At 36.5% G+C, this 14,292-nt stretch overlaps 1 protein-coding gene across 2 annotated transcripts; it reads left to right on the top strand.

Moving 5' to 3' along the window:
* The first annotated feature begins 549 nt into the window (after positions 1-549).
* Positions 550-11,707, top strand: cd9a (CD9 molecule a). 2 transcript variants are annotated; one of them, XM_056765793.1, is made up of 8 exons: positions 550-847; positions 5,392-5,494; positions 5,576-5,673; positions 5,772-5,846; positions 5,937-6,038; positions 9,669-9,758; positions 10,563-10,646; positions 11,234-11,707. In XM_056765793.1, the coding sequence occupies exons 1-8, from the start codon at positions 779-781 to the stop codon at positions 11,297-11,299; spliced, it is 687 nt and encodes a 228-aa protein (XP_056621771.1). In that variant the 5' UTR covers positions 550-778; the 3' UTR covers positions 11,300-11,707. The 2 variants fall into 2 exon arrangements, with proteins under 2 accessions (XP_056621771.1, XP_056621772.1); XM_056765794.1 differs by lacking the exon at positions 550-847 and adding an exon at positions 3,108-3,382.
* The last annotated feature ends 2,585 nt before the right edge of the window (positions 11,708-14,292 follow it).

Genomic DNA, 14,292 nt, shown 5'->3' with positions numbered 1-14,292 from the left:
ATTTAATCTATTTGAAACAACACGAAAATCAATAAGCATTGCGACAGTTAACGCGCACTTCAAACGTCCCAGACCCACACACAAGACCTGCACGTGCACACGCATGCATACGTGCGTGGTATTTAAAACGTCAATGCAAATTCTGATTATAAATGCATGCATGTATGATTGATTATAAGCTATGGAAACCGTGAAGGCTGTCCTGGTTCTGCATCTGCAGGTGCATAAACATACACAGAAAGAAATGTATGCATCTCAGAAGCGACAGCCTGACGTTAAATACGGTGTGACGTGAAATCTACACGAATAGCTTCCAGCAGAACCTCCAGGCTGCTTTTGCAGCGGTGACGTCATCGGGCTATGACGTCATTCCAAGTGACTATAAATAAAACACCTAAAATGCAGAGAAATCTCTTGGTCAAAGAAAACGGTTTAATTATAACGAAGAAAAACACTTTTCGTGTGATTTCACTATAAATTGCGAAAAAATAGCTGGATTTAATAAAGATTAAAGCAGTTTTTTAACTGCATGCTTCCACGTTTAAGGTTTTAAGCATTTTAAAACGGCTGCAAAAGTTAATGACTGACGAAAGCGATGAATGAGCGAGCGTGAGTTTTCTCGTGCTCAGCGTGGGCGCGCTCCAGCCACTCACTTGCTCTGCGAGCGTTTACATCACGCGCCAGCCGCCTCGAGACACCGGGACCCGCACGGAACTCCCGTGAATTCCCGCACTCTTATTTTATTACCGTGCATTGCATTCGGAAACACTTTGGTGTGATGGCGGCGTTGACCGGAGGAGAGATGTGCGTCAAGTATTTGATGTTCGCCTTCAATTTCATCTTCTGGGTGAGTGCGCGTGCTCGTGTTTGTTTGTTTGATTGTTGGCGTATAAAACACGCGTTTTCCCACCGAATAAAAGAAGACATGCAGGTGTTCGCGGGCTTGAGTAGGGAAAGGTCACGATGGTCAGCGACTTTACACTCCATGCAACCAGCAATCATTTGGTTGACCTATTTTGAGTGTTTTTTTTTTGTATCCGATTAAGGATCCCGATCGTGTCATTAAAATCACAGTGGGAGAGGAAGAGAGATTGTGTGTGTGTATGAGAGAGAGAAAGAAACAAAGAAAGAAAGAAAGAAAGAAAGAAAGAAAGAAAGAAAAAGTGTGAGTGTGTGTCAGAGAGAGAGAGAGAGAGAGAGTCTGTGTGTGTGGCGGGACAAGCACTGAATGTTGATACTTTGTTTCTTTTGAATCACATATTTGTATCCGTGTCAGCTGTTCGCTCATTCTCTGATGTACTGTTGTTGAACAAATCGTTCTTTTGAATCGGTTCTTTTTTTAAGACTCATTCGACCCGATTCGCCTATTTGGCAGCTTGTCCTCTATGTTAATGTATATAGTGCATGTTTTGTTCAACAGCTAGTTCACCCAAATGAAAATTCTTACATCATTTATTTCCCCTTAAATCAAGTGACGCTTCTTCACATTTCTCTAAACGTTAGAATGTGGTCTATTGGTGAGGTGGTTTATCATCATGGTATGATTTCAAGAATTTGATGCATATTGATAAAGGTTGAATTTCATTATGCATTTTTCACTAGATAGTGTGGATGTATTTTAACTGCGAATCATACGAATACGTGATCAATGATCGGAGTGGTTGCTATAAATAAGTATATTGAAGTTCGGTTTACAACACAGTAAATTTTATTTAGAGCCATTTGGTTTGAGTGTGTGTGTGTACTTGTACATCTATCTTTATGAGGACCAGTTTGAGTTTTAGACCAGCAGAGTGCGGACCAAGAGAGTAAAGTGAGGACATTTTGGCCGGTCCCCACTTTCTGAGACCCTTTTAAAGGGCTGTTTGAGGGTCAAGACCTGGTTTTAGGTTAGGTTAGGTTTAGGGTGAGGGTCAGGTACTCAGTTCTGGTAGTTAGGGTAAGGGGCTAAGTTGCATTGCTACGATATATGTCCTCATAAAGATAGCTGTGCAAACCTGTGTGTGTGTGTGTGTGTGTGTGTGTGTCCAGCCCCGTGGGTTTATGAGTTCACGTCCTAGATTGTCTGTAATCTGCAGGACTATTTATAGAGCATGATAATCTGACAAACAAACTCACTGTATTTATTGTGTGCTGTCTGACAGATTGTGTATATAGTGTTTGTTTCTTGCATTCAGCTTGATCTTTAGCTTTTAGAAAAATAGAAATATTTGACTCCTGCAGTGTCCATCATATTTTTGGATGGGTGGAGACAAAACTGTCCATTTGGATCATTTTAATGGTTATGTCTGTTTATATACATTAGATCAGTGGACTCCAACGTGGTGCCCGCCACACACAGGAATCGACAATAATAGTTGATAAATCTCTGCCTATAGGGATCGGCCAAGTGCTAAATCATCATGAAATGTTATTAGCATGTGTTGTAAGCTTTTATATATTCAAGTCCAAAAATATGTGAAAGAAAAAATAATTTGGTCCTATGAGCCTAAAAATAATGCATCGCATGTTTCAAGTTTGAAAGTATTTTATAAGCAAGTAGCCCCCTAGATGATTTTATATCCTCAGGTAGCCCTCGCTTACAAAAAGGTTGGAGACCCCTGCATTAGATACATACCGCAAAGTCTTGGCTGCAGAAAGCTTTTGAAGATTTCCATATTTTTTACTCTGTATAAAAAGGCAGTTTATCTGTAACACGTTGACCTTCAAGGACAAAATATAAGAGAAAATAGTTGTCTCAATGGGATATGATATCTTAACCTCTCGTCTCTTCTACAAATTATTCCACTTTACCTTTGAATCGGGAATTTAAAATCCAACCACGGACTGCTACCACTATAGAAAACAAGTTTTAGAAATGACTGCAATAGAGTTCATCTGACAACTAGCCCCAGTCTGTAGGTAAAGCTTCATTTTCAATGGCACAATGCACTTTATTTCTTGAAGTAAAGTGCAAAGTAAGTATTTTTATTTGACAAAATAGAAGATATCTTGTTTTGATATCATGCAGTGGTGATTCACCTGCTTGTGCATGTTGTGTATGATCACTCAGCACCTGCTTTAAACTCCTCCCACCAACACACGAAGCGCTTGCGCAAGCCAAGCCTTTTTGCTTTCTTTTTCAACAAAGAAGGGAAGTGTCCAACAAACCACATTAGTGTGAGCAAAGTTTGCGCTGTAAGGTTTCTAAAGGCTGTTAGTATATAGTTGAGGTTGTACAGGGGCGTTTTGTAAACTCTACAGACAGACTCTTTATACGCACACAAAAGCTTCCTTTTGTTTTTCTCAAAGCGAAAGTGACTTGGACAGTACGACAATGGGAGTTGATGGATGTGCAAAATGTATCAAATACGCACTGTTTATCCTGAACTTCATTCTCTGGGTAGGTAGAGCGTAACTTCATATTTGTGTGTCTGTGTGAAAGTGCGGTTGTGGTTTATGGGTGCGTTTGTGTTTGTTTAGCTGAACATTGGAATCCAGATTTGTAATTGTAAAAAACTGGGTCACAAGGGATATAACAAAGATGTGAAAGCATTTAATTTAGCTAGAAGTACATGTGCTGACTGGCACTTGTGACTGTCCACTGAAAGAAACTGGTTTTAAATCGATGTGAAAATGACTGGTCAGTGTGATGTCACTATATCTGTGTGTTTTATTGTATTTTTGTGCATAAACTTGTACTTGAACCAGATGCTCTTGTTGTCCTTGGTCAGACTTAGCTGGCTTCGAATTGAGCTGTAGTCATTTTGGCTCAAACCGGCAGATGCCTCGCAGACAGAATTTTAGAAGCTTCCGTTTTTAAACATTAAAAAAAGTGATGACATACTTTTTTCCATGTGTCTTTTTTCCAGATGTCAATATTTTGGCAGGCGGAAGTGTAATTAGACACATGATTCACACATTTCTCACACAAAATTCCTACTTAAAGGGTGCATTCTTAGATGAAACTATGTTGTTGTCATAAATGCATTAAGAGAAGAAACTTTATGACCTTAATATGGTAATTAAAAAAGTAATCCTCACAAACAGGTTTGTATGAAGGGTTGGGCAAGAAAAATAGACTAATCGTCGTTGTTTTTTTATGCGGCCGATTGGATATCGATCCTCAAAAGCTACAAATCAATTTTTTTCTTTCACATTTCTTTCTGCAAACCCTGAACATTCATTAACTTGAATGTTATTGCTACTACTTTCCAACAGATGTCACTTTTCTTTTAACCACACGTAGATGTTAAAACAGGGAGCATTTCATTCATTCATTGCTTAAAGATCGCATATCACAGGCAGTTTCTACCAATCTCATACTAATCTTAGTCTGAGTGCCTAAACAGTAGTATTGCATACATTGTATCTTCAAAGAGTATTTAGTTTGATCAAATTTACAAAAGAGAGATACAGCTGTACGATTAGTAAACACAAGCAGCTAGAGGAGCCAACAAAACACAGACGTATGACTTAGTTTGACTTACCGTGTGCAGTTCATGTCCAGCATGTTTTTTTCAGCAGGTTTTTCACGTGCTTTTCCAGGAGAATGTCCAATAAAAGAAATAGGATCTCAGTGATGACACAGGGATCCAAAATTATTGAAAACCTTCCGAAACAAGGTGGAATGCTGGGGGAGTGTATCAGGGCCAGAAATACTATGTCATACGTCCAACTGGCTAATTTGGGGACATTTTGTTGATCTTAAATGTAAAATAACCTGATCCTGTTTGGCTAAGGTATGCAACTGTTCTGTTTCAATATACCCAGTTTTGTTTAAAGGTAAATATACAGGTTTGTGGCTCTTAATTTCATTTTTCAATTCACCATTGTAATCTGTTGTTTACCGATATTTTTTAGAAATATGTATGGTATTTGTTTTAAATCTGTAATCATTGACTCGAATCGAGAATCGAATTGAGGGCTTGTGAATTGGAAGCGAATTGGAACATCAGAATTGATACCCAGCCCCTTTAAGTAATTGAATGCGTGTCAGTTGTATAAATAAGAGCTGCCAGAGATGGCCACATATGTAACTCATTTGCCTTAAAGGGAAATAATTTTTCATCAAACATTTACATTTAGTCTTTTAGCAGACGCTTTTATCCAAAGGGACTTACAAGTTGGGTAAACAATGGAAGCAATTGGGTCAAACACTAGGACAACAAAAAGCATAAGCGCAATAAAAACATGTCTCACAAAGCCTACTACAATGTACAGAGCCAAGTTTAGTTTATCTAAGGATGCTTTTTTTTGGAGGTTCTTTGCAAGATGCAAATGAAGTTCATACATCTGTATTGTCCTATTATGTTATCTTTATGTTTTCATCTAGCGATGTGATGCCAGTGATGTGTATTTAAGGGTGTCATGTCTGGTTTATGCTCAATATTTTGTCCTTCGTTTGTGCAGATTGCGGGTACGGGTGTCCTGGGTATTGGACTTTGGCTGAGGTTGGATCCCAAGACTAAGAGCTTGTTTGAAGGGGAGAACTCTCCTTATGTCTTCTACACCGGTCAGTGGTTGTTTATGTGCGTCTTAAACACATCTGTTGTGGTTTTGTGCAACGTGGAAATGAAGCGTGTGTGTGTTTCAGGTGTGTACATTCTAATCGCGGCTGGCGCTTTGATGATGGTCGTGGGATTTCTGGGATGTTGCGGAGCCATCCAGGAGTCCTCGTGCATGCTGGGATTGGTAAATCATACGACATGTGCCGTTGCTTACTTTCTCTTCTTGAACATATTTCAGTATTATTTTAGGATCTTTTATGTTTCTTGTGTTGGTTCCTGTAGTTTTTCTTCTTTCTGTTGGTGATATTTGCCGTCGAAGTGGCTGCTGGAATTTGGGGCTTTTCTAACCAGTCCAAGGTGAGCATCACATGCATCACATGCACATACACAAAGACACGAACACACACAGACAGCGATCCTAATCTGTTAATATCTCTGTGCCTACAGGTTATTGAAGATATAACTGCTTTCTACAGGCAAACGTACAAAAACTACCAAGACACCAAACAGGATGCTCTGAAAGAGACACTCCGTCTCATTCAGCATGGCGTAAGATCTGGTCTCTTTTTACTTATTTGACAGTCATGCAGACGCCTGTCAGTCATGCAGATCTACAAAGCGCTGTTTTGTTTTTCATGTCTGTTTATGTGATGTTCATGGGTCATTCTAAAATGAAACAAGTAAGAACAAAGCAGAGGTGTGGTGTGTAATGTCTTAAACGCTTTGAATAGTTTAAAGACTTAGACAGAGGTTGCTAGACTGGACAAAGTTTGTAACGTTCATTGTTCTATTGCATCGTCCTGAAATGTATGGAAGTAAAATAGTGACTAATGTGTTTGAAGCAAAGAGACGTGCTGAAAAGCACTAACTGAAAAAAAATGCATTGTATTAACAGTTCTTGCATTTTAAGGTTCTGCAATTCAATATGGTTGTACATTTAAGCTGTGAATATTTCAAATGGAAAAATTTCACTCTCGGTTTCACTGTCTAAAAATTAACTTGTTTTTAAATACAACCTTTAATATTCGACGGATAATTTTCAGTCCATATTATTTCGATTTAAAAATTCGCTTCCACAAATTCAGCGGTTCAAATTCGGCTTGAAATTCAAAGTTTCACATCCGGGAATCCCAGGAAAAGCAATAGAGCGCCGATTCTACAAATGCATGATCTCTTCCTGCTGCCTGACCGCTTCACCAGCAGGTGGTGTAAGTCGGTTCTGACGAAGATCAAATCAAGAAATGCAGATACTCTTTAAATGTTTGCCACGGAGTCCTTTCATCTGCTCGATTAAGTGAATTTAGTTGTTCTCATAGATGGCTTCTTATGCTTCATCAAGAAAAAAAATATTGACGTTTGTACTGGCAGCTTAGCTCACCACTATTAGCCCTAGAAAGGACATGGAGCACGGGGACAATTCTAGGTGGCCTGGAATCATTGGACTAGTCATACATTTTAATTTAATTATTTAATATTCTACCCGATCTCCTTGTACTGTCTATCTAGAGTATGAGTTTACGTTTGTATTTGGCTTGCTATTTATTACCCATTCATTACTTTTTACGTGCATATGATACATTTACATTAAGTCATTTAGCAGCATTTAGCATTTTTATCCAAATTAACTTCAAAAGAGGTCAGGGAGCAATAAAGCGATATGTCATACAGAAGCAAAACAATATTGGTTAAGATGCTATGGGTAAATTACACCTGCGTATCAAATGCACGCAAATCTCTGTAGCTTGCCACATGCAAACATAAAATCGTGCTATTGATAAGCACCATCTTAAGTCATCAAATAATGGTTTGAGTTTCGGGGATGAGAAAAAATGGATATATAACAGAGCTTTACTAAACCATACTGTGTATTGAGTTTTTAAAATAAAATAAGTTAATTTCATGAAGCTATTTGAATGACACATGCGATGGTATATGATTAAATGTGCCAGAAAACAATACAATAAGATTTTAAAGCATTACATTAGGTTCATAACACAATCACAATAAACTTAATGATTCAAATGAAACAGTTTATTTTGGTATAAAACTAAATAGGAAGAAAAACAATAAATATCCATTTAAAACTGACTACAGTAGGAAATGAAAAAGTAGTCCAAACAGATATAAGAACAAGCCATGAACTATTTTATCACAACGTAAAATAATCTACAATATAAATAACCAATTAAAAGTAAAGTATTTTCTTAAAAAAAAAGTAGTAAAATGTAGGATATAAATGCTTAAACTTAAACAAACTAATAACCACTTAGAAGAGACATATCAATGGAAATAATTATGCCTGTTTTTCATCTGAAATCTCTGAGGTCAGAACGAAAAATATAGCCAAGTATAGTCTATTGGCTAAATGAAAGAATGAATAAAAAACAAACTGAAATACTGCAATAATAAAGACACCTACCTACGCATCTCATTCAGTCATCATAAGTTTAAAGAGGGTAAACTTGATCGTTTATCTGAACTGTACACATACATTTTAGACACTTTGCGATGAGGTGTACAGGTCTGTTAGATCCTTATGGGTCCCAGCGGCTTCGGGTCTAAAACGTTGACAAAGATCGTGTCCGATATGGCATTGCGTCTCTAGTAATTTAAAATGAATTTACTTTTACCGAATCGACTTGAAAGACAAAAATTGAATCTGTTTAAATGTTATGGAAACAACAAATATTTGTTACACCAAAATTTCCAATACATTATTAGATTAATACCGTAATTGACATTTTTGCATTTTATTAACAGACAGCAACTCAAGCAATTTGTCGCACATTTTAGGAAACACCATCTTACAGCTGTTAGATCCATAACGCCGTGAGGTCTCTTTCTTGGCTTCGACAATACATTTCGTGTCTGTTCTGGCTCTAAAGAACGTGATGTCTATTTGTATCTGGTCAATTTTATTTGGCCTGCTCAAGAAGTTCGCTTGGCTAAAAGATAGTTTTTTCTATTTTGTATTAACAAAATAAAAACGACGAACGTTTCCACAATTCCACAACATCCAGCATTTTCTGAGAGTCGCAAACTAAAAAAAGATCATGTGAGGAAAATTAAAAGAAAGTCTGTAGAGATTGCTTCTATGTCATATAAACAGAAGCACTACTGAGAGAGTTGCATACGTGTTAAAGTCGGAGCAGTTATCAATGAGATGCTGGTTGAGATCTCAGTATTTGACCGCTTTAAACAGTTAAACACAATAAATGTCCTGTAAATGCTGACGATGCATAATATTTATGTGAACATGATGGGTTGAAGTAAAACATAACCTAATTCATTTTAGCCAGAACAGGAGGAGATTCATAGTCTGAGCATAATAGTCCTAGAGTGTGTCTGTGTAAACTACTAGCAGTGCAAGCTTCAGTTGAATTACTGAAAATGTTGATGATACATAAGAAGCTATATATGAGAACAACTAAATTCACTTAATCGAGCAGATGAAAGGACTCCGTGGCAAACATTTAAAGAGTATCTGCATTTCTTGATTTGATCTTCGTCAGAACCGACTTACACCACCTGCTGGTGAAGCGGTCAGGCAGCAGGAAGAGATCATGCATTTGTAGAATCGGTGCTCTATTGCTTTTCCTGGGATTCCCGGATGTGAAACTTTGAATTTCAAGCCGAATTTGAACCGCTGAATTTGTGGAAGCGAATTTTTAAATCGAAATAATATGGACTGAAAATTATCCGTCGAATATTAAAGGTTGTATTCAAAAACAAGTTACATTTTTTTAAATGAAATTTAAAAGTTGAATTTAGATTTTTTAATTTTTAGAAAGTGAAAACCGAGTGTGAAATTTTTCAATTTGAAATATTCACAGCTTAAATGTACAACCATATTGAATTGCAGAACCTTAAAATGCAAGAACTGTTAATACAATGCATTTTTTTTCAGTTAGTGCTTTTCAGCACGTCTCTTTGCTTCAAACACATTAGTCACTATTTTACTTCCATAGAAATGACCATGTTTCACAACACACTGATAAAAATCAACGCATTATCATGCTGGAAATTGTGTAAAACCGGCCAGTCACAGCTTTGTGTTGTCAGAAAGCTTTTAACATTTTTATAATATTAATATAAACATTTCAGATGGTCCATGAAAGAATCACAGTGTGTTTATAGCCACTAATATGAACTTTGCTAATATCTTTTCTCTTGTCTCAGCTGAACTGCTGTGGTCAATCAGGACTAGACCAAGAGGCAATTAAGGAGACCTGCCCCAAAAAAGAGGGGCTTGATGTACTCATTACCAAGGTAAAAGTCCATAACGGTCATTTAAACCTTTTGTTTAGTATAGCTTTTTAACAAATAATTAGTTTGCGTTTAGTGTTTTCAACTTATAGGTGAACAATATCGAAATTAATACAATTATGCATAATAATACAGATATAAATAAATGAACAATAAAAAAACTTTTGCAAATGTGAAGATGCACTGTATGGACAAAAATATCTTCAAATGTACGGGTTTGACTAGTTTAGTTGTTTCTTTGATCATATATTAATATTCTGTTGATTTTCAATTCCAACATGACAATACATGTACACAAAGGAAGATATTAAAATAAGTAAGTCTAGTGTGAAAGCACTTGACTGGTCTGCATAAAGCACAGACCTGAACCCAGCTAAACACATCAATGTCTATTCACTGCGGTAAAGTCATTTCAGAACAGAAAAAGCCCCTTCAAATGTGTTGCACAAAACAAAAGTTTTTAATATGGTATTGCATTTATATTTGTTACATTACTGGAATACAAAAACATGTTTACTAGAAAATGCGTTTGCCAATTTAGTTTACCTATCCATCAAATATAAGTCACAGAAGCAGGTTCGATATCCACCAGCTGAGCTGGAAATCATTGTGACCTCCTCAGAAACTCTAAACGCGGCTCAGCTTGAATCACTCTTGATGTTTATTCTACCACGATGACCCTCGACTGGCAGGAGCAGATGCTCAGAGAACCAAGAATGCTCTTTTCGTGTAGTTTACAGAGCAGAAGAAACTTGCCTATATAGTTTATCGTTGATATTTATTCTGTGATCTTGTTTTTATGTTTAGACCTGCCCTGATGCCATTGACGAAGTCTTCAACTCCAAACTACATATTATAGGAGGTGTTGGCATTGGCATCGGAGTGATTATGGTAAATTATTTTTGTATCATTGAAACATTTTGCTCAAAACATCTGGAGTGGGGTGAAAATGATAACTTATCAACATAGTGGCATATGTTCTAAAAGATTTTACTTGTACTCTTAAAAAAAGGAACAACAAAAAGCTCTTAGCTGTGATGCCATAGAAGAGCCATTTTTGGTTCCCCATGGAACCCAATTTTGATTCTAAAGAACTTCTTTTTCATTTTTTTCAGGTTCTTCAGATGTTAAAAGTTCCTTATCTAACCACTTAGCCAAGTTTTTTTTCTTCTAAGTCATAGTGAAGCACCTTTTTTAAGAGTTTTCTTTTTGCGGTTTGAGAAGCCTGACACAACATAAGTTCAGTTAATAGCGTGAGATTCAGGCAAGACCTTCCTGCTTCCCAAACAATAGAAGCCGGGGAGACTGTTTTCAAAACATCTTTAACAGCGGTCATAATTTGTGTCCAGTGCCGCTAATGCCACATAAATTACACGCTGCAGCTTTAAATGGAAATGTTTTTAATGTGAAGTGCATCACGATGTGCGTGGCTTCAATGTTACGTGTTCATTAATGGAACGTTCTGTCTGTTTTCACAGATCTTTGGCATGATCTTCAGCATGATGCTGTGCTGTGCCATCCGAAAAACCCGGGAGATTGTGTGATGGTGCCGTTGCCTGGGCAACTGCCTGTGTATCGTTGTTGCATGATGTCTGTCCCGAAGCACATGACCTCATCGGCTTAGAACCAGTTAGATCACACCGACGAGCATAAAATCTCTATATTTCTTCGATTGATGGAATTCAGGCAGTATCTTAGTTTAGGCAGCTGTGTACCTGGCCTCAACCGTGAGATAAAAAAGGATCGGTTTAGCATTTCAAACCCATTGAATAAGGCCTTTAAGTATTTTTATATTTTTTTATTGTTCAAAATAGATATAAGGATTAACCTTTGTTTTCTGTATTGTACTTGCAGTATTGCTGAGCTTTTTCTAAAGTTTTGATTTGTGTATAGGGTTGATTTGATTTACCAACATCGATGCATGGCTACAATAAAGCCAAATTCAACATGAATTATGCAGCGGCTGTTTTTGTAGTTCTGTGGAATGTGTTTGTGTGACTTGTTTTAAAACTAATCAGTGTTTCCTTTAACAGGCAAACGATAAGAGTGTTAAATAATTCAAAGGAAAATGATGCACAAACTTAATCATGTGATGACTCATGGTCACTGTATCACGTACCCTGGTACCCTCCGTTTTTCAAATCGCGCCTGTGTCTTTTTCTCTTTCCGTTCAACCCTGTTGTCTCTGTTTGCTTGCCTCCTTTTAATTTTTTTTACTTCAGCTGAGCTTTAATTTTGGCAGAATAAATTCGTGTCAGGTTAGTAACCGTACAATTATTCGCCACCTAGTTTCACTTCCTTTGATGTCATGCAATTTTTTGTTTATTCTCACATAGTGTAACAAGTAACACTATGACTCACCAACAAACCCAAACAGATTCTATCATCAAAGTCATCTTGAAAAGCACACTTAAGCACGCAGGGGCACACCCATCAAAACATTTCCTGTGCTGTAATTTATCAAAAACCTCGAAACTTTAATTAATTTTGGATTTAAAATAAAAAGCCCTTTCATCAATCATAAAGTACCTTCTCATGCGATGTATAGATCAGAGTGAAAAATGCTCTTCTAAAACACTAAACATGCCATTATATTGACATCTTTTGTTAACTAGGCTATATTATCTGCATTATTAGAGTGAAAAGTTAAACTAAAGATTTTTGGTAGTTTCCTCAGCTCTTATGAATATATATATATACATACTTGAGCGAGAACAAATGAGCAAAATCTGATGACTCTTGAATCTGATACATAGTTTGTGTCACAAATGCAGTGACCTAAATAGTGCATAATCGGACGTATTTTCTTTTTTAATGTCTTTTTAACCAACTAGCCAGGTACAAAAGCATCGGTTAGTCGTTTACTGAAAAAAAGCCCAGACTTTAATTGTCAGATTATTAAACGTCACGTTCTCTCAACCAGGGCCTCAGGGCTTCGATAAACTTTTAAAGGCCTCAAGATGATTTAAAACTATATAAAATTAGACAAATAAATATTTAGTTCATATTTAGAAAATCAAGATATTTTCTAAAAGGGTCATATGGCGCAAAATGTCTTTTTTTGGTGTGTTATAAGTTGCCCATGCATGTATTAGACACGTTGAATTATAAAAATTAAAGATGCAGAACAAAAGATGCATTCCATCTAAAAGCGAGTGCTCACCCAGACCTAGTTGAAACACCTCGTGTAACCACACCCACTCAAATCTACGTCAGTTCGTGGTATAATTTGACTAAGACCACATTTAAGTCACACTTGTTAACTGGCCAATCATAGCACACCTTGCTTTTCAGAGCGATGAGCTTTGTAATATACGTGTGGGTTTTAGAGAGGCGGGGCTAAGAGGAGACACAAAAATGCAAGGTATCTGGAAAATACAGTTTTTTCTAAACTTAAATCGTGTATACACGTAGCATCTAAAACAAACAATACTATTAGTTTTGGCCGTGTCATATGACTCCAAGACATTTTTTAAGTTTGGTAGTGTTTCGAAAACCTATTCACATGCTTTTGTACTTTTTGACTTCGTCAGGAATGTTTGAGTCTTCAGGTTCTTGATGTCATAATATGGACTCTGTTGCCCTCTAGTGGCCTTTAGGCGGCTTTTTTAATGACAACCAACCGAGTATGAAACTTCAGAACAAACTTTACAAAGTGCATTTGCCTGACTGCCATGATGATGTCGTGAGTATTATGACTTAAGATGTTTAATGTAGTTTTTCAGGTGCTCATTAATTAGAGATGGAGAGAGAACTTTCTGAATAGTTCAGACTATGTGGTGTCTAAAGTGGTTGAGGTACATTACAGTTTAAAAGGATATACACACTTAAAACAGAGAGAGAGGGAATGTGTGTTATAGTCTCCATTAAAGTCAATTACTGATCACTCATTGCAGACAGATGCAGGCTCCGATACGCTGTGTATTAGATGTTGAGGCTGTTTTCTTTGAATTATCCACTTTCTGGGGTGGAATTTGATTTGGGACGGTCTGTGTGTGTCAGATCAATCAGATGGCATAGGTGAGTCTCCATTATTATTATGATGGCATCAAGCCTTTAGACTTTATTACAATGTTCAGCAAATATGATGTTTCAATAATTTTCCAATAGAATTTTCTTAAGTCTATGCACAGGAAAGAAACATGATTGTTTTAATGAAATGTTAGTGTACCTTACCTTAAAATATCAATATCTTCTACGTATCCTTCAGGTCTTCGTTGTGTATTTAAATGTGTTTTATATACCATATATAATATGTGTATACATAAGTGAAGTTTATTTGCACAAATAAATACATCGGTTTTAAAAAAATCCAAAGATGTAGTTTTTTATTGTGCATTTAAATTAGTCACAATTCAATTAATATAAATTCATCAAGTCAATATTTGTAGGAATTGACTAGATTTTGTTCATTCTAATTAGCCAACTATATATATATATAATAATATTCAGAGAATTCAAGAGAATTTATTGTAACTTCCATGAATTTCTGATATTATAAATCCATTCTATTTATTTTATTGATTATATCATTTTC

The sequence above is a fragment of the Triplophysa dalaica genome, chromosome 14, assembly GCF_015846415.1.
Source record: "Triplophysa dalaica isolate WHDGS20190420 chromosome 14, ASM1584641v1, whole genome shotgun sequence".
Lineage (NCBI taxonomy): Eukaryota > Metazoa > Chordata > Actinopteri > Cypriniformes > Nemacheilidae > Triplophysa > Triplophysa dalaica.
This window is presented reverse-complemented; position numbering and strand designations above follow the sequence as displayed.

Bases quoted from the DNA above. Each gene is read 5' to 3' on its own strand.
- cd9a (XM_056765793.1), top strand. From the start codon at position 779: ATGGCGGCGTTGACCGGAGGAGAGATGTGCGTCAAGTATTTGATGTTC. The intron at 5,495-5,575 runs GTCAGTGGTTGT...TGTGTGTTTCAG, and splicing joins TCCTTATGTCTTCTACACCG to GTGTGTACATTCTAATCGCG. The intron at 5,674-5,771 runs GTAAATCATACG...TGGTTCCTGTAG, and splicing joins CCTCGTGCATGCTGGGATTG to TTTTTCTTCTTTCTGTTGGT.